This window comes from Culex pipiens, chromosome 1, assembly GCF_016801865.2.
Source record: "Culex pipiens pallens isolate TS chromosome 1, TS_CPP_V2, whole genome shotgun sequence".
Taxonomy (NCBI): Eukaryota; Metazoa; Arthropoda; class Insecta; order Diptera; family Culicidae; genus Culex; species Culex pipiens.
Genome location: NC_068937.1, coordinates 42082304 through 42104312, shown reverse-complemented (window position 1 = coordinate 42104312; position 22009 = coordinate 42082304). Strand labels below are relative to the sequence as shown.

Genomic DNA, 22009 nt, shown 5'->3' with positions numbered 1-22009 from the left:
CTAGGTTTTCTTTTATGTCAAATTGTCCATAGAGTCTCGATCAATCAATAATGTAATGATATCGGACACAATTCGTTGATCTGTTGAACTAACGGTTTTCGGATTATGGTTGTATCGACCATTGTTACGAATCGAGGAACTACGGATCTTTTGAGGTAAATGGTCATTTCTTTTTCAAATCGCGATTTCTATCCTTTTTATATATCAGTTCATAAATTTTTATTGTTTTTGATAGAAGTAGTACTACAACAGTTAAAGGAACGTTTACTTTTGAACATTAAGTTTAGAGGATTTTAGATTAAAGTTTAGTTTTTCAATCCAAAGTAGTTATCAAATGAATATTTGGACTTAAATGAATAATTCTTGACTTTTTTTTTGATAAGGTCCTATAAACAAATGTAAACATTGAGTGTATCCCTTTCACACCTTATGTCAAAGTCCATCGGAGTAAGCGGGATACACTCAATGTTTACATTTGTTTATAGGACCTTATCAAAAAAAAGTCAAGAATTGAATAAGTTGGACTTATGAATAACACACAACTGTGCATTTATTCTAGAGTCAGATCCATACAGCGTCAGTGTTTATTTGGTCGAAGTGTACTAATTCATTGGCAGATCTGAGTCTAGTTGTAATGTACGACAATACTGCTGACAGACGTGACAGGACGAGGGCCCAGTTTAGAGGTTTCAACATCAACGATGTGCGGCTGGATCACCCTCCAAAAAAAAAAAAAAAAAAAAAGTTCATCCCAAATATATCACATAATTTTTTGATGTAAAATATAAATTTGCAATCGAAAAATGCTTTGCCGATTTCAAGTTGTAGCCACTTAAAGTTTGAGATTGATTTTTTTAAAGATAATAGTGCCTATGACTGTCCAAGTTTAACAATATTTTTTCTACAAAAATAAAAATAAATCATGTTATTTTCCTAAAAAAACGACCTGAAAATTTCCTATCAATTTACAAAAAAAAAAACATTGAATGTTGTTTTATCGTTTCTGAGATAAAATTGTAAAAAACAGTCTGTGACTCCTTAAAAAAAGTAAAAATCATTGTTTTTTTCAAAGCCTTTAAAAAAAAGTTTTAAATTTTGTCATGAGTCTACAATTTTGTCGAAGAGTGCAAAGCGTCCGAGTTGAAAATTATTAGAGATTTAAAAAAATACGTTTTTCTATGAAAACGTTTCACCCTATACGGATTTTACTCAAAATTGGCACAGATGCTTAATTTTGATAAGGAATCAAGCCAGGGGGTCTCCCTAAAATCCAGTTTTTTTGTGTTACTCTATTTGGTTTGAAAAGTGACGAATACACAAAAAAAAATGTTTCAAATTGTTTTCAATTGGTTGCAATTCTTATCAAGAAAAAAAAAGAAAAAAAAACAGAAAAAAATTCTTTGGTTAATTGCAAAATAGTTTGATAAACTATCATGGTACTTTATTTTCAAAGCAAACTTTAAAATGGATTTGTTTTATTTTCAATTTTCAACGGATGGAATGGAACTTCAGTTCACAGCAAATAATCCGATAGTAAAATCGCACGCAAAAGCATGCACATCACTAGGGTTAGTGAAATTTCACGATTTCGCGGACAGCGTGAAATCCGCAAAATTTGGCTTTTTCCGCGAAATCCCGTGAAATTTTATATTTGTGTGAAAATGTATCGATTTTTCATAAAATAACTTATCAAACTTAAAAAGGAATAAAAATAATGTTATGAACTACTGTAGAATTAAGCGAGTGAATACCCTGGTTTTATTACTAATATAGGGTTAATGATTTTTGACGGTTTCGTAGACGGCGTGAAATTCGTGAAATTTATCAATTTTCTCGAATCATTGAATGCAAATATGGGCAAAAAAAATAAAAAAATATAAATATTGAAATAACAAGCCATAGTTTCAACATTTGCATGGAAAAAGTGTTTTAAAATGCATTTTACACTAGTTCAGTAGTTTTGCAATCATTAGTTTTCAAAAAATGTAAGATTTGACGAAAACAAAAATTTTGGCAAAAAAAAAACATTTTGCGATAACAAACATCGAAAATTTTCAAAAATTCGAAAGATTTTTAAATCAACCCAAACATTCTTAAATGATCCCAAACATTCTAAAAATGGAATGAAAAACGCAGGGGAATGAATTTTTAATTTATTTCAGCTGAACCAGACAAACATTTTTAATAAAATTTGTACCATCCTAACAACTCAATAAATATTTCATCCAAAAAGAAAAGAAATTTTATTAGATTTCAATTAAAAAGCTTGATTATATATGTGTGTCAAGTTGATATGAACCATTTGAAGAAATGTTGAGATTTTTGAGTTTTTTAGAAACTAACAAAATTTAGTAATATTTTCATTCGCTGTATTTAAAATTTTAGTGCTATTTTATTTGAAAGGTATAGTTTTGAAAGAAATAAAATAAAACCAAGCTTTGTTTTATTCAAAATAAAATTAAGAGTATTTTTTTATCTTTGGAATCATATTTTAAAAATATAACAAATTTTTTTTTTGGGCCTGTTAAATTTTAACGATGTTTGTTTATTTGGGTGGATGTTTCCCTTGAAAGTTAAAAAATACTCCTTTTTTGTTTTCTCTTCTCATTTAGAATAAAAATTTCGATTTTGTTAAAAATTATATTATTTTTGCAAAATGTTTTTAAATTTAGTTTTTGACAAATGAGCTAAAACCCTTTAAAAATGTTTAATGGGCTAAATGACGCAGAAAATTCAATTTATTTTACTCATTTTGACTGGACAAATCTAGCTTTGATATGAAATTCAATAAAATGTAAAATGATATAACAGAAGCAAATTAGCGAAAACATTTGAGCTTCGTTAGTCGAATATTAAAAGAGCAGTTCAGTAAATGAGAATACGCGTGCCCTACATTTTGTTTCAAAATATATATAGAGCCCATCCAATAACCAGGAGGATTTTTGTTTTGAAAATTGGAAGAATTTTTTTATCGCATTCAAATTTAGTAACATTTTTTTAAACATTTTTCAAGTTCCGCGTAATTTGCGTGAAATTTGGTGTTTTGAAATTAAGGTCCCCGTGAAATTTGCAATTTTCGAGCGTGAAAAATCACTAAGCCTACACATCACCTTCGTCAAAAAAGACACTTAATATTACACGCTGCATGTACAATTTTTGTAAACACACAAAAAAAGTTGCAACCGACGGGACTCAAACCCAGCACCTACAGTAAGGACTGGCGCCTTAGCCCGCTCGGCCATCAGACCGATGAAAAATGGAATGGATAAACGTATATGTTAGCTTGACATTTCGGTCAAGTAGGTTTCCCTTACTGATGGGCTACATATTTCAGGGTGTAATGTTACACAGAATTTCATAAAATAATGCAAAATTTATTTTACGCCCAGGCCTTTTACAATCTATCACAATATATTTGAGGAAGGCGATAGTAAGCTACTTACATATTTTTTCAAGCTTGAAGTTGTAAACTTATTGGAAAATCATTAGTTAAAAAAACAACAATATTAAAAAATATGTATAAAATTGTATAGTAAAGTTGTTTTATTTTGAAGGTATCGCTAACAACCTTTTCTATTTATCCTATCAAGATTTTCTGAATATTGATAGAGTGAAATGAAACCAAATTTAGATTTACAATCTGGACTTGAAGCACTTCCATCGATATGATTTCTTCCCTTCCAACTCGTCAAAGCGCGAAGGACGCCCGAAAAGGTAATCCCGTAAAGATTATGATTGGAATCCGTCCTCTACTTCGAGCATTCTTTTCACCGCAGGTGAAAGCCATCCCGTATTTGTTTAGGACGCCAAATCCCACCTCGCAGTCGTCCATTTTTGCACTCATTCTCACGAACTACTTTCAAACTCTGCGTTGTTGTTGACGCTATCCGTGCAGTTTGGTGGCAAAGAAACGGGTCACGAATTTACAACACCTTCACTGGCTCTCTCTCTAGGTCAGAGAATTTCGACTACCGATGTGTTTCCTCTCGCGGGGTGGGTGTAAACATTGGCGACCGCGGTTTCTGCTTCGTTTTCTGTATACAAAGTCAAAGTCGCGGTAGTTACTCCAATTTATTAATAGAAGCCGTAATCCGACTTTGGCAGCGCGCTCTGAGCGCTAATCCTTAGTTGTGTAGAAAGTCGCGTGTATACGATACAGTTGGCGGTGATGATGAAGTTGTTTGTGGGGTATCGTCCGGTGTACTACAATGCTATGAATGAAAAACATCTGCCAAATTCTGTTACGCCCAAGTCCAAGCGTCCACGACGACCTTGATGTATGATTTGAGGCATGCTGTACAGCTGGGACTCGTCAATTCGGCACCAATTGCTTGAACGTTCCGTTTGATGGTTATGTCATCCTGGTACGAATCTCTGCCCAATCTGCGGTGTGACATCATTGGGCAGAATGCGCGCCGCTTCTTCAAGATGTTCTGCGGTTCTGCGTCCACATTCCGGCCCAAGCAGCCCTATAACTATCAAGTTTTATGCTACCAATTACCGCACACCCTTGCGCTGGGACGTAATGGCGTTCCGAACACCAGGTCGGTGTGTAACCCGAGAATCCCCTTGGTTCTTTGTGGTTTAATCAACGCCCGTTCCAGTTTTGCTGCGCCATCAAAACACCAAAACTTTGGTCATGACGAGAGTGAGCCACATGGTATCGACACGGTTCGGGAAGCACCATCAATGGTGGCTACGCTACCTTCCCCCCCCCCACCTAGCGCTGAATAACACTCAATTTGTTGTTGTTCCCTTAGTTTTGACTGTGAATATTGCGTTCAAAAGTCCAGGGTTGAACCGCACACCTTAATCTACCTTACTGGAAATCGACTTCAAAGTTGGAAGAAGATGGGGAAAGGTGCCGGCATGTCAACGACTGGAACGAAGACAACAAGACAACTCTTCTCAGCAATAAACGATAACGAAGAAGACGATGAAAATACACTTTTAATTACTTCCGGGCCAAGACGGGCAATATTCTCTGTCTGTCTCTCTTTCTGACTGGGTCTGTTTATGTTTACCGGCTGGAACGTGCAGCGTGGGGAAGAAATGGTGAAAAGCAATTGCAGTGAAACGAAGTTCTGCAGATAACAGAATGTAGGTTGCAGTAAGGGGTAGAGTTGCACGAAAGTTGATCAAAAGAACAAGTTATGACGACCGGTAACGTTTATTTGCACTGTCTGGGTGGTTATTGTCGTCGTACAGTCTTGCGTCGAGAGACTTGCAATTTAGATTAATTTGCAAAACAATTATTGAAGAAATACTTTTTAACTGATATTAATTTTTAAAAGCATGTTTCCGTTAATAATCCTGAATCCAATACCGAACTCAATTCTTGGACTCTATTAAGCTCTTCTAGAGCTATATACTATCGATACTTGAGTTCAGAATTCTGAAATCTTCTTCAAGACTTCAAGAAGATCCTACACTATCTTATTCTTATTCTTGGAATCTGCTATGGTATGTAAAACTACTACTTATCAACGGGTCCGTGCTCGGATTCTCTTGAATTCAACCCGGCGTTGGACACAGATTCATCTTGGACTATTTCCGGACTTTACACAGCATAGGACTATTTTCTGACTCGGACTATACTAAAACTCAGAATATACTCGGACTATTCCGGACTCGGATTATTTCGTACTCGGACTATTCCGGACTCGGACTACTCTGAACTCAGACTCGAACTACTCTGGACTCGGACTATTCCGGACTCGGACTACTCTGAACTAAGACTATTCCGGACTCTGACATTTCCGGACTCGAACTATTCCGGACTCGGACTTATCCGGACTCGGACTTGTTCGGACTCGGAATACTCTGGACTCGGACTACTCCGAACATGGACTATTCTGGACTCGGAATTTTCCGGACTCGGACTACTCCGGACTCGGACTTCTCCGGACTCGGATTATTTCGGACTCGGACTCGGATTATTTCGGACTTGGACTACTTCGGACTCGGACTACTCCGGACTCGGACTACTCCGGACTCGGACTATTCCGGACTCGGACTTTTATGGACTCGGACTACTCTGGACTCGGACTCCTCTGGACTCGGACTATTCCGGACTCGGACTATTCTGGACTCGGACTATTCCGGACTCGGACTACTCCGTATTTGGACTTTTCCGGACTTGGATTATTTCGGACTTGGACTTTTCAGGACTTGGACTTTTCGGGACTCGGATTATTCGGGACGCGGACTACTCCGGAATCGGACTACTCCGGACTCGGACTATTCCGGAATCGGAATTTTCCAGACTCGGACTATTCCTGACTCGGACTATTCCAGACTCGCACTATTCCGGATTCGGACTACTTCGGATTTGGACTTTTCCGGACTTGGATTATTCCGGACTCGGACTACTCCGGACTCGGACTACTCCGGACTCGGACTACTCCGGACTCGGACTACTCCGGACTCGGACTATTCCGGAATCGGACTTTTCCAGACTCGGACTATTCCGGAATCGGACTATAATCGGACTCGAACTATACTGGGACTCTGACAATATTCGGACTCGGACAATACTACCACTCGTACAAAACTCGAACTAGGACTATACTCGAACTCGGACTATACTCGAACTCAAACTATTTTGGAATCGGACTATACACGGACTGTGCCTGTATCCGGATATACTCTATACTCGGATACTATACTCGGACTCAAACTATACCCGGACTTGATTAAACTCGTACTCGGAATGTTTTCGGAGTAGCTCGTACTCAGATTATACTCGGACATAGACTATATTCAAAATTCGAATTATAGTCTGAGTCGATCCATACTCGAACTTGGGCTATACTCGAACTCGGGTCATACTCGGAATCGGACTATACTTGGACTCGAACTCGCACTATTCCGGACTCGGATTGTACACGGACTCGAATTATACTCGTACTCGAACTATACTCGGACTCAGACTATACTAAGACACGGACTATACTCGGACTCGGATTATACTCGTACTCGGACTATACTAAGATATCTGTCATAGTTAGTACTATCGGATCCAACTACGAGACATTACATCATTGTGAGGTATTCTGGAATCAACGACATGCTGGACTTTTTAACAGATCAAAAGTGTAGATTTCGTTTTGAATGCTTTTTATTGATTCTGACCCAATTCTGGCGAATTTTCAGAAGACCACCATTAAAATTCCTCGTAATAATGATAAATGTCCTCTCTAATAATTACCTGCCATCCAAACTTCCAAGAAGACATTCCCGAAAGAAAAATCCGAAAAGCAACCGTAAACAAACGAGCACAACATCGTTTGCCTTCCACACCCATGAAAACGCCGATACACTCGACGCGCCGAGCGCTGCGCTGTCTTCGTAATTGAGTTGGACATCAGACATCTTGTCCACCGGCAGTCGCCCTTGACCAGCATTTAACTTGCTCTCGATAGCATCATCGGGGAGAGAATTTTCTATAAATATTCATACCCCAGTGTAATCCCACCAGCCGGCGAAGCAGTGCTACCGCTGAAGTCGGCCAGTCTCCGGCCGTTTTTGCAGCAGGTTTCCAAAAGACTACTTGTTATTCTACCGTGCAAGAATACTCTCTTTTGCTGGTGATGATGCCACGCGCGCGTAACTTCAAGCTCAAGTTCAGCGCTATTTGTCAAAAGACGTTCTGGGAACATCTCGGTGGTGTCCACCGATGCTCGTGATGAAATCATCTCTGCCTTCGTCATAGCGTGTCGTGTGGTGGTGAGCCGTCATGGTTTATTTCTGAAGCGCGCGCCCTCCCTTCCGGCGATGAGCAAGATCTTCTTCACGTTCGGAATTTGTGGAGCACGGCGATGATGGAAATGATTAGTTTTCGTTTAGTGTGTCAGCGTCGACTTTCTTCGGAATGCTGGCGACGAAATGGCTGTGAACTTTGGGGTGATTTACGGGTTTGGGTGCAATTAATAGTCAGGACCCGGTGCCTGCAATCCCCGTTACAGTTTATATGGAATTCCAATAAGAATGTAACAGAAAAATCAGGCTTCGGGTCCAGACTGTTAATGAAATTTTGAGAGATTCCCGGAATGTGACTTAACTCCAACTTCAAACGAAACTTATTTGGGGACACCGCGGAGATTTTCCCTTATCCTCTTAAAAAAATAGGGTATCAACACTTCCCGTCTTCCAAAGATGAGAGGCGCCGGCAGTGGACTGCTGTCATGGTGTTGAGAATCTGGTTCAAGTGGAGGCAACCTATTTTGGAGAATCATCATATGGCGAAATCCAGACTGCAATCCGCTAAAATCAAACTGATATTCAGTAATAGAAGACAAGAAGACCTTCACTAGTACAACCGGAGCTTGATAAGTCTTGAACTCTCTACCATTACTGCATACTTACTGCATAACCTCACCACGAACTACGCAATAGCAAGTCTCCAAGCCAGCAATTCTCATTAGAGGGCGTCATCGAACAGGTTGCTATTATTTCAAATCTTTGGCTTCCAGTACCGACCTCGGAGTCTTCTCCTCTGTAGAAACGCACAACAAAATTGATAGCTTGGCCTCGACCAAGGGAGCAGTACCCCCAAATCACACTTTGTCACGAAAGCCAAAGGGGGGAAATTACCTTCGAGGAGTCAGAAAAACCATCAATTGTCCGGTTTTTCCTAAATTGCATTTTCATGAGGGAAATTAGTCTCCGTTGCGCAATCGAACTTTCACCGAAATTTGTCACGGACTCACGGTGTTCGGCTCGGTCACAATTCGGTCTCCAAATATTTGGACAACCTCGGTTGAAGGTTGAATCTGGGCGTTCTACCCGCGTGTGCGAAAGATCGGTGTTGCACTAAAAAATAAACTTTCCTCCATAAAATATTCGTCTCCGATCCGGCGTTTCGGACGGGGCTTTTATTTGTTCAACGAATGGACACATGGTCTGGAACAGCCATAAAGTTCAATTTAGGTGGATGAGACGACAAATAAATTCGTTTCAATTTCAAAAGAAATGCCAACAGACGCGCAGATGAGCGTTGAAATCGTGGCTGGTGAAACTATTATGATTGTTGATATTTCGAAAACTTGCAGTGTAAATATAGTCAATCAAGTTTTGCGTTTGAGAGAAGTATGACTTTACTTGACAGTCTCGAAATGTAAATGATCTTATGATATTCTGGAATTCCTAAAATAAACAATGCAGTTTACGAGAAGTGGATGACAAAAATCCAAAAATTCAAAAATACAAAAATACAAAAATACAAAAATACAAATTGACAAAATTGACTAAATTGACCAAATTGACTAAATTGACTAAATTGACTAAATTGACTAAATTGACAAAATTGACAAAATTGACAAAATTGACAAAATTGACAAAATTGACAAAATTGACAAAATTGACAAAATTGACAAAATTGACAAAATTGACAAAATTGACAAAATTGACAAAATTGACAAAATTGACAAAATTGACAAAATTGACAAAATTGACAAAATTGACAAAATTGACAAAATTGACAAAATTGACAAAATTGACAAAATTGACAAAATTGACAAAATTGACAAAATTTACAAAATTTACAAAATTGACAAATTTGACAAAATTGACAAAATTGACAAAATCGACAAAATTGACAAAATTGACAAAATTGACAAAATTTTCAAAAGTTACAAATTTACAAATTCACAAAATTTACAAAATTTACCAAATTTACAAAATTTACAAAATTTACAAAATTTACAAAATTTACAAAATTTACAAAATTTACAAAATTTACAAAATTTACAAAATTTACAAAATTTACAAAATTTACAAAATTTACAAAATTTACAAAATTTACAAAATTTACAAAATTTACAAAATTTACAAAATTTACAAAAATACAAGAACTTGGAAAACTTGAAAAACACGAAAAACTTAAAAAAATAACTGCCCCTGTACGCATAAATGTCCCATATGTATTTTCATCACTTTTGAATTAATGATGATGGTTGGTTAAAAATCATTTGGTTTTTTAGAAAAGCTAGAAATATCCAGTATGTTGTTCTACAAAACCGGTGGAAATCAATTTTTTTTTCACAAAAAATGCTGTTTTTGCATATGGGTCATTAAACTACTTAAACAATTTTAACAACTTAACAACTAAAACAACTAAAACAAATAAAACAAAATTGACAAAATTGACAAAATTGACAAAATTGACAAAATTGACAAAATTGACAAAATTGACAAAATTGACAAAATTGACAAAATTGACGAAATTGACAAAATTGACAAAATTGACAAAATTGACAAAATTGACAAAATCGACAAAATTGACAAAATTGACAAAATTGACAAAATTGACAAAATTGACAAAATTGAAAAAATTTACAAAATTGACAAAATTTAAAAAAATTACAAAATTGACAAAATTGACAAAATTGAAAAAAATTACAAAATTTACAAAATTTACAAAATTTACAAAATTTACAAAATTTACAAAATTTACAAAATTTACAAAATTGACAAAATTGACAAAATTGACAAAATTGACAAAATTTATAAAAGTTACAAAATTTACAAATTCACAAAATTTACAAAATTTAGAAAATTTACAAAATTTACAAAATTGACAAAAATACAAGAACTTGGAAAACTTGAAAAACACGAAAAACTTAAAAAAAATAACTGCCCCTGTACGCATAAATGTCCCATATGTATTTTCATCACTTTTGAATTAATGATGATGGTTGGTTAAAAATCATTTGGTTTTTTAGAAAAGCTAGAAATATCCAGTATGTTGTTCTACAAAACCGGTGGAAATCATTTTTTTTTCACAAAAAATGCTGTTTTTGCATATGGGTCATTAAACTACTTAAACAATTTTAACAACTTAACAACTAAAACAACTAAAACAAATAAAACAAATAAAACAACTAAAACAAATAAAACATCTAAAACAACTAGAAAAACTAAAACAAATAAAACAACTAAAACAATTCAAACATCTAAAACTAATAAAACGACTTAATCAACAAAAACAAATAAAACAAATAAAACAAATAAAACAAATAAAACAAATAAAACAAATAAAACAAATAAAACAAATAAAACAAATAAAACAAATAGAACAAATAAAACAAATAAAACAAATAAAACAAATTAAACAAATTAAACAAATTAAACAAATAAAACAAATAAAACAAATAAAACAAATAAAACAAATAAAACAAATAAAACAAATAAAACAAATAAAACAAATAAAACAAATAAAACAAATAACACAAATAAAACAAATAAAACAAATAAAACAAATAAAACAAATAAAACAAATAAAACAAATAAAACAAATAAAACAAATAAAACAAATAAAACAAATAAAACAAATAAAACAAATAAAACAAATAAAACAAATAAAACAAATAAAACAAATAAAACAAATTAAACAAATAAAACAAATAAATAAATAAAACAAATAAAACAAATAAAACAAATAAAACAAATAAAACAAATAAAACAAATAAAACAAATAAAACAAATAAAACAAATAAAACAAATAAAACAAATAAAACAAATAAAACAAATAAAACAAATAAAACAAATAAAACAAATAAAACTAATAAAACAAATAAAACAAATAAAACAAATAAAACAAATAAAACAAATAAAACAAATAAAACAAATAAAACAAATAAAACAAATAAAACAAATAAAACAAATAAAACAAATAAAACAAATAAAACAAATAAAACAAATAAAACAAATAAAACAAATAAAACAAATAAAACAAATAAAACAAATAAAACAAATTAAACAAATTAAACAAATTAAACAAATTAAACAAATTAAACAAATTAAACAAATTAAACAAATTAAACAAATTAAACAAATTAAACAAATTAAACAAATTAAACAAATTAAACAAATTAAACAAATTAAACAAATTAAACAAATTAAACAAATAAAACAAATAAAACAAATAAAACAAATAAAACAAATAAAACAAATAAAACAAATAAAACAAATAAAACAAATAAAACAACTAAAACAAATAAAACAAATAAAACAACTAAAACAACTAAACAACTAAAACAACTAAAACAACTAAAACAACTAAGACAACTTAGACAACTTAGACAACTTTGACAACTTAGACAACTTAGACAACTTAGACAACTTAGACAACTTTGACAACTTAGACAACTTAGACAACTAAGACAACTTAGACAACTTAGACAACTTAGACAACTTAGACAACTTAGACAACTTAGACAACCTAGACAACTTAGACAACTTAGACAACTTAGACAACTTAGACAACTTAGACAACTTAGTCAACTTAGACAACTTAGGCAACTTAGACAACTTAGACAACTTAGACAACTTAGACAACTTAGACAACTTAGACAACTTAGACAACTTAGACAACTTAGACAACTTAGACAACTTAGTCAACTTAGACAACTTAGGCGAATGTTTGTTTTGGTTTGGGAAGTTTTCGAACAGAAAATAGGGGATAGTGATTTTTTTTTACATTTGTGTAAAGTTTATGACAACATAAAAAAAAAAGACTTTTAGCTGCATAGCGGATTAACGTTGGCTTAATCTTTAGTGGAAATTTAAGCAATAGTGAACCAAGGGGTTGATTTAAGGACGAGCAATTTTGAAGAAGACGCGATCAGCTGTTTACTTAGTTGGTCGTGTTTTTGTCCGGATTACTTTTTGTTTGAGTGGTTGCCATCAGGAAAAAGGGATAAGATTTCGCGCTTATGAACGGGTTGCGCGGCCGAGGCGTCGATCGGATTTTCGTCGATTTCCCTTCCTCCGTACGCGCTGTGTAAGACGATCAAGAATGGTTCGGCGATAAATCATCCTCATCAACTGAAAAAAGAGCACCAACGGCACTGATAGAAATTCACTCCATCCATACAGAATCCATTACAAGTTATTCAAAATATTGCTTTATAAAATGTTTCACCGTTTTTATTATGTTTCTTTACGTCCAATCTTCTCTTCTTTATTTCTATTAATTTCTGATTATCTATCTAGTGAAATCCTCATCCAATTATGCTACACAGTTTAGCCTACTATAAAGTTCAATACCTATTTAAAATTTTTAGCCAAAAAAAAAATATCTTCGCACTTCTGTACTTTATCTTTCCGCCCGTCTTTATTAATAATTGAAAAAATATTTCAGCTGTGTATAAAGGTAAATTACTATATTATCCATTACAAATTGAAAACTATATATTTATTATTACACTTAACACACCCTACAAACATCAATGCAATGATAAATCGGAGCGTTTGGTACGGTATGTCCACGCATCCTTCCTCCCCTGTAGATTCTGTGAAATGTGATCCGTTCTCAGAATCCTCTCTGCGGTAAACACAACGTAGTAGGGCTGGCCGCTTTAATTTTTGTAATACATTTTCGGGTGTTCTCGGATGTACTGCAATCATTAATAATGACAAGAAAAGTGCTTGGGGCGTAATCTTATCACAAGACTTTCCAGCATGCTTTCATCGGACTGGCTGCGTTTGTGTTAGATTAGATTAGATTAGATTAGATTAGTCAACTTAGACAACTTAGGCAACTTAGACAACTTAGACAACTTAGACAACTTAGACAACTTAGACAACTTAGACAAATTAGACAACTAAGACAACTTAGACAACTTAGATAACTTAAAACAACTTAAACAACATGAACAATTTGAACAACTTAAGTAATTCAAAAATCATGCTGCTGGATCTAGCTAGTCTTTTCTAAAAAGTACGCACAACTGTCCTGAAACACCATTCTTTTTTGTTAATTTTTTCCTGTCGTTTAGATTTGGTCTGTCAATTTTGGTTAGCAAATCAGCAATCAAGGTCTGCTATTTATCAACGGTAGATTTAACTGAAGTTTTTAACTAATTCAACCAAAAAATAGCTGTTTCACCAGCTAATTGGTTATAGTAAATGGTAATTGTTAGATGGAACTCATTTCCGTGAGTCTTACATTATAGTTGATATCTTGGCTTTTTTTTTGTTAGGTCCTATAAATAAATGTTAACAATGAGTGTATCCCGCTTACTCCGATGGGCATTAACATGGTATTACCCAGCACAAGCTGGGTCCAACCTCAATTTTCAAAAAACCAACCGTTACTTGTCGCGTCCACTTTTGCTTGTATTTTCTCGTTTTTCCCCGAACTTCCCATCCAACGGTCGCACTCAAACTTTGGGTCAAGTCGCCGCGACGAAAGTCAACACCAAAACAGAGACCGGCAGTCCAAACCGGCCGGGTCATAAGAAGAAGAATATTCTTTTTTTTTTCGCGGGAAGAAATTGAACCGTTGATAGTTTGCGCAATTTTTGACGTTTCTCTGCCGGCGATGATCATTTCGAGGTCTGGACTGGCGTAGTAAATAAACACTAATCCATGGTCCGCGCGGAGGGGAAAATAAATAAACACAAATAAATAACAAAATGCGATCGTGATCTCATTCCTGCTTCCTTCTGGGTTGAGTCGTTGGTCAACAGAACAGAAGAGTTGGAACTGTTGGTCGCCGACGAATTCGGAGTCGATGACGTTATCCGAAGAGTTGTTGAACATTTGGCAGTTGAATCATTCTCAATTGTAGCCGCGGATGTCTTGAATGAATCTCCACCAGCATAAGTTGCTGAACAACTTCCAGAACTTGTCGACAAAGTGCAGAAGACCGACCACTCCTAACCAGTTAACTCGAGGAGGGATTTGCATAACAAGTGAGGTTAGGCGAGCGTCGTCTCGTTGGCGACGGCCAAGTCAAGTTCATTGCTCAAACCGTCATTATTATGATCCAACAATGGCAATTTATTTTTATATCCATGGGCTAACGTCTTCTTCTTTCTTCTTCTATTTTCAGCGTGAGCGATTCATTCGACGACGACGAGTAGAGGAGCCAGCAGTGCTGCCAGCTGGCTTCGACGACGACGACGGTAGTGTGAAGTGTTGCCCGGTAGTCGGTAAACAACGTGTGCTATTGGTAGATTAAAGATCTGAATCGAGGTTGTGTGAGTGTGTGTGAAGTGCATCCTCAGTGAATCTCCTCAAGATGTGGACATTGGGTCGCAGGAGAGCTGGAGGCGGTGGTGATAGGATGGTCCTGGCACCACTGGCGGTTCTGGTGGCCACCCTCAACGTGCTGGCCGCGCAAAGTCTGAGTAAGTATCGGGAGCGGGGTTTGGGGTGGTTATCGATTTAAGGATGCTTGACTCTTTATCGATGCTATCGTGCGGCGTGCGATCTTAATGGGTTCTCGGTTGTGTGAGGTGGGGATGTTTAGGGATCATAAAAGTGGATAATGTTTAGACGACAAAGGCATTCTTTCAGTGTGGGGAGACTGATATTGATAATCTATTTTTGGAAGAGGGTCATAAAATATTTATCAACTTAAATAATTTATTCCCTTGTTCCTTTTTGGGTTCGCTCAGCATTTTTCCAAATATTTCTTGTGAACATTTATATATTTTTAACAAGAATCTCCATCAACAACACTTCATTAAGGTCTATTAACTTCTCTCTTTTTTTGCGAATCGGTTAATGTGAAACTTCAGTTCAACTAAAGAATTTCTGATCTCGACAGATTGCTTGATTTTGACTGAGCGTCTACAAATAATAGAACCTCGTAACTTACGGCATTTTCCTTAAAGGTGCTTCCAAAGACTCGAGTCGTGGTGTCAATATGGCGCTGCCTTCCCGTTTCACCTTAAGGTCTTAAAATGTATTCCTTCTACCATTTGTTAGCCATGTTTTTTTTCAGAATAACAGCGAAAAACTTGATTCAGATTGCATTAATTGAAAAAAAATTTCTACGAATTGTTGCTCCAAGAATGAACGACACCATCTACAATCTTAAATGACAGTTCAATTTTAATTTAATTTGATTTACAAGATTTTCTTAAGTTTCTTAAGTTCTTAAGAATTTACTGCTGAAGAATATTTGCATGTTTACAAACTATGTCTAAGAAAAGTTTACGCCATGTGACGTATTAGTTAAATCAAAATTTCTTCCCAAAATCATGAAAGTAATTTCTGAATTTCGTTTTACCGATATTCCGTGCATGATGGATGAGAGTCAAGGTCTCTTTCGGATTTCTCTTCTCCATCCATCGTTAATTGATTAGCATTTTTCTTCATAAGTTGTTTGTCCAAATTCATGCGTTTGAATGACATTTTCAGAGAATAGACCATTCCCCAGAAATCCAGTCGCCAGATTGGCCCATTCCTCAAGAAGTTGTTGTTTTACCATTTTTATGAAAATAATGATATCTACTCTTTTTTGGTATCTTTTAATCTTATATCTTGAATTCTAAATATCTAAAATTCTAGAGATTAAGAAATTTCTAAATCTGATCAAGTAACCTAGAAATCTAGAAATTTAGAAATCTTTAAATATTATCTAGAAATCTTAAAGCCTAATCTAGAAATTTAGAATTCTAATCTAGAAATCTAGATTTCAAAAAATTTTGAAATCTTGAAATCAAAAGGTTCCTAGGGATCTAGGAATCATGGTTGTTAACGATAAAATTAGCGAGGCTCGATAACGATAATCGATCGTTATCTTTATCGTTATTTCTATAATTCTATCGGCGATAATCTTATCCTCGATAATGAACGATAACTCATTTTAAAAATCTATCTTAAATTGACTTGATTCAATCAAATTATGTTAAAATTTCGGTGCTTTCACTTAGAATATATATTTTTTAAATGTACTAAGTTTCAAGGTATAAATACTCACAATTGTTCACAAAATACCGTATTTTTTAAAAGTACTCAAATTTTCATAATTTGCCTTAAAAGTATCAAACGAAGCGAAATTTTGTGTACTTTTTCACTTCATGAAAGTTTTTTTCAACACTAAAATTTTCACAAAATACCGTATTTTTAAGAAAATACTCATATTTACAAATATGCAATATGGGTATCAAACGAAGCAAAAATTTGTATGCTTTTCACTTCATGAGAGTTTTATTTTTAAATGCGGAAATTTTCACTAAATATCGTATTTTTTCGAAAATACTCAAATTTTCAAAATTCGTAATATGTGTATCAAACGAAGCAAAATGTTGTATGGTTTTTCATCTTATTATAGTTTTTTTTTTGAAAAAAAAAAACTAAAATTTTCTCAAAATGTCGTATTTTCTCAAAAATACTAATTTTTAAAATTTGCTATGTGTGTATCATATATTTAGAAACGAAGCAAAATTTTGTATGCTTTTTCACCTCATTATAGTTTTTTAGAAACCTAAAAATTTCACAAAATACCGTATTTTTTGTAAGGTGAAAAAGCATACAAAATTTCGCTTCGTTTGCATTTTTCGAAAATTTGAGTATTTTCGAAAATAGGGTATATTGTGAAAATTTTAGTTTTTTTGACTTCCTCACCTAACTGAGGCAAGGCTATAAAATCACTCGAAAATTGAACTTCTTAAATATACCTTCTAGATATACCTTCACGTATATCGACTCAGAATCAAATTCTGAACAAATTTCTGTGGGGATGTGTGTAGACATGATTTTTTTCCACACGATTTTCTCAGAACTGGCTGAACCGATTTTGGCCGGGTCAGCCTTATTCGATTCGTTTTGGGGTCCCATAAGACCCTATTAAAATTTATTCTGTTTAGTAAAGTATTTAAAAAGTTATGCTAAGAAAAAGATTTTTCTATCTACAAAATAGGATGATTTTTTGCATAACCTCAAAAGGCCGGGTCTTTTTGTTTACGTGCGAGAGTCGCGCCAGATGCGAAACGCCCGGTAGCCACATTGCTTCAAATGAGAGTCTGCATGTTTTCTGGAAAAGTCTGTATCAGGTATATATTTTTTTCATAAACTTATTTTCATTATTACTTTGTAAATGTGAGGAAGGCACCAACCACCTAATGGTGGATTAAGAAACGTTGTTTTTTCCTAAAAAAAAACAATAATAAGGTGAAAAAGCATACAAAATTTTGCTTCATTTGATACACATATTGCAAATTTTTAAAATTTGAGTATTTTCGAAAAAAGTGTGGTATTTTGTGAAAATTTTAGTATTGTTCAAAATAGAATCTTTAATTTAAATAACCATTATCGTTATCGTTAGACGATCATATTATCGACGATAGTTTTATAAATTAACAACCTTGATAGAAATGTAGAAATTTGTAAATCTAATCTAGAAACCTAGAGGTCTAGAAATCTTGAAATCTAATCTAGGAATCTTTAAATCTTATCTAGAAATCCAGGGATCTAGAAAGGTAGAAATCTTTAAATCTAATCTAGAAATCAAGAAATCAAGAAATCAAGAAATCAAGAAATAAAGAAATAAAGAAATTTGGAAATCTGGAAATCTAGAAATCTAATAATGTAGAAATCTATAAATCGAATTTCAAAATCTTGAAATCTGGATACCTGGAAATCTAGAAATTAAGAAATCTGGAAATCAAGAAAATTAGCGAACTAGAAATCTAGTAATCTAGAATTCTGGAAATCTAGAAAACTGCTATCTGGAAACCTGGAAATTCCAAAATCTAGAAATCTAGAAATATCTAATTCCAGAAATCTGGATATTCCAAAATCTAGAAATCCAGAATTTTAGAAGAATGAAATTTAGAAATCTTAAATCTTAGAAATTTGAATCGATGAATCTTATAAAATTAACATGTAAATCTCTAGAAAATGTGCCTTATTTCTATAAGTAAAATAACAAATATAAAATTTCTGGGGAATGGTTCATTCGTATAATATTTTTTTGTGTGCTAGAGCACTGACATTAATTAGACAGCGCTGAACTTTTTTTTTAATTCGCGATTTATAAAAAATATGCACAGATGTATTGTAAATTGTAAAATCAGAAACAGAAAAATTAGAGTGTTAAAAATTCTAACACAAAATATTGCTCCTAAGTCTCCGAAACCCGCTTTGTTATCGTTATGATTATTGTTTTCCTTTCTTTTTTCAGGTGGATTTTATCGCAATTGTATGTCAAAATATCAACAATTCAATTCCGTTTGAGGAAAATCTCCAGAATGAGTCACTCTTTAATTTAATTAAACTAAATTAGTTTCTAAGGAAGACATAATACCCTTTTCTAAATTCGATACGATCAAAATTTTAAAAGAACTTAGAGCTCAATCAAAATAATGTCAAAATTTGGCGTTAATTTTTTGAAAACACTCCCTAATAGTTAAACCTTATTGAGCCCTTACTTGCACATGTCATGAGAAATTAACGTTTAAATAAGTTGCATTGCAATTTTAATAATTAACATCGGGATTTCAATTAGTTTTAAGGATTCTTAAATTGATCCGGTTGTATCTTATTGATCTGAACTTAAATTGGCTATTCAATTTTAATGAGGTTGTAAATTATATGATAATAAGTTCTTCACGAAAACCATTTTTTATATTAAGAAAATTTGGCACGTCGTGTAGATTTGAACTAACACAGCAAAAAAAACCATAATCGATTCCGTTATCAATACAATCAAAATTAAATCTCCACTAATAACACTCCGGCAAATACTGCAAAATTGAAACCGATATGGCAAACACACACATCACGATACCCACTGCACCATGTCATTGCACTCTCATTAATTAATGAGCAATCGAAGCTACGAAGCTCAAATCGGCACGCAAGCATCCACCCACACACACACATATGTTGCACGCAAGCCGATACACGTCAATCGACGTTTTCCATACTGCACCACCGCGCATCATTAATTCCAGCAAAAGTCACTAATTATGTACTCGCTCTTTCCCTCCGTTTTCGATTTAGTCCACTCCCCGCCCAGCATCATCAAGCAGCCGCCGACGGACGAGATGCTGTTCCAGGTGGCGCAAACCGGCGAGAACGACAAACCCTTCATCATCGAGTGCGAAGCGGAAGGTGAACCCACCCCCAGGTAGGTGTTCCGGACTTAATAAGGTTGGGAATCCCTAAAGTAAGAGAGTTCTGGGCGGCTGTTGATTGAATCCTGAACTTTCTTGGAGTGGAGTGTCAATATTGGGAAAGTGTTGACTTTTGGTTCCTTTTTCGAGACTAGGGTTGTTTGACAGTTAGCAAAATAGAAACGGCTACTAATATTCCCTTGCATTCTTTTCGAGATCTGCAATCTGACTAAACCGGCGCCGGTAATGATCAGGCGGTAATGACGGAGCAAGTTAGGCTACACTTTCATTTATTTAGCATTACAAATGAGTCTAATTCCAAGTTTGACTGACATCCCTTTCTTGGAGAAATTTGCATTTCTTAAAGATCTACGTTTGGGCTAGGCGGGCGCCGGTATTGACCAAAATGGCAATGTTGAGTACGATTCAAACTCGATAATTTTATACCTAAAAATCGGGATCCACCCTGATACCAGACACCTTTCTCAAGGGTTACAAACTGTTAGCAGATGTGGCGCCATGTCCCTCAGTGTCCTCGGAAGAAAACTTTCCCCGTAAACTTTGTCCAAGTGGCTCCAGACGCAAATTTTATGGTTTCGGTGGTGGTGGTGACTTTCCCTGCGGGGTTCGCTCTGTGATGAAGGGGAAGGCGTCCGCGGGGAAGATGATCGAAATTTAATTTAATTAAAGTGGGATTCCTGTCTCCTGCTGCTGCTCCTGTGACTATTTACACTTGTGTCCCCTCATTTTCGTCGGTGGCGCCGCAGAGTGTAATGACGTTGTTTCCGATTTTACGCATCCTTCTTCCCAGAGTGAAAGGGGGAGTGGATATTACAAAATCAGAGAGGGGATTGTTATTGCAGGGATTATGAATTGCTGATGATGTGGTTTACATTGTGTCGATCCCCGTTTATGACGGCGGTGAGGGGAGAGTGATTTCACACAATTTTGTTAGAATGGGGATGGGGACACGTTTCGACATTTTCGCTGGACACTGTTAGTTGAAATCGGCTCTCTCCTCTATTTATATCGTGATCGCTTTCGGGCAGCACAAGTTTAATTCGGAGGTGTTGGAAGACATGCTCGATGAAATATTTACGAGAGTTACCCATTCATCGATCGAGCAGCATGGAATTCGACGTTCTAAAAATAGTGCGCGCGAACAATCGCGCCTGTGAATCCAGTGGGGAATGTTTTTGAGCACGGAGAAATTTTGTAATTTAGATTTTTTTTGTTTTTGGTTTTTAAACTTTTGTTTTTCTGTTTGTTAACTCTTCAATTTTTTTTAAATTTCGCTTTTCACACACAAAAATGCATTTTTGAAAAATCTATTTTTTAGATTTTTAAGATGTCAAAAATTGCCATCTTTTGATCTGTGGCACAAGTCGGTCAGAACTCATTTGCAGTGTTGCCAACTTAAAAAATTTTTTTTTTCGAAAAATGCGGAAAAACATTCGAAAAACTTATTTGACTTGTTTTTAGCTGGGTGCTGAATAGTGGTTCGCAAAACGGCCTCAATTTTGAACTGTCAAAGTGGAACCAATTTACTATTCGCCAAAAGTAGAGAGTATTGTAATCGATCATTAAAAATTGTTTCGTTTTTTTTTTGCAAGAATGAAAAGATTGTGGCTTTTAAATACCTGGAGTTGAAGTCAAGAAATCTTAAGAAAGTTGAAAGCAAGATCGTCATTTTTTATAATTATGGAGTCGATGCGGTTGTATCCATCCAGAAGTTGTCTTAATTGTTTGATTCCGTTTGAAAACCTACTGGTTTAGTGAAAATCTACTCTGTTTGTTGGATCAGCTTCGCTATAATTAGCGATGTTTTTTCGTTGGACCAGAAAGAGCTGCAGGATTCCAAAATCAGACATCTGCAACATCGCAGAATGACACTCTAGCCGCAGTTCTTCGTCACCCGTAAAAAAGTAAAACCTCTTCTAACCGATCGAAACTTGAAAACACACACAATTTACCAGCAAAAAATGTCAAAACGAGACAAAATAAAACACATACCACTGATTATAAAAAAGCCCATTTACCAGTAAGAAAAAAGTCATGCTTGTGCTCGAACAGCCTCCTATTTTGTAGATGTAAACAAAGTGGGATCATTCAAAAATCACGTTACGCATTCTCTCTATTCATCACCCAGGTTT

The 22009-nt window shown here is 34.7% G+C and overlaps 1 protein-coding gene across 8 annotated transcripts in view; it reads left to right on the top strand.

The window, feature by feature from the left end:
* The window catches only part of LOC120423487 (neuroglian), an 87557-nt gene that overhangs the window by 15686 nt on the left and 49862 nt on the right, over nt 1-22009 (top strand). For 6 of the 8 annotated variants that reach the window (XM_039587572.2, XM_039587355.2, XM_039587423.2 and 3 more), the window contains exons 3-5: nt 14840-15137; nt 18923-18940; nt 19744-19870. In XM_039587572.2, the coding sequence (XP_039443506.1) occupies nt 15029-15137; nt 18923-18940; nt 19744-19870 (254 nt within the window). In that variant the 5' untranslated portion in view covers nt 14840-15028. The remainder of the gene's footprint in view (nt 1-14839; nt 15138-18922; nt 18941-19743; nt 19871-22009) is intronic. The other 2 variants (XM_039587647.2, XM_039587496.2) reach the window with 1 other exon arrangement.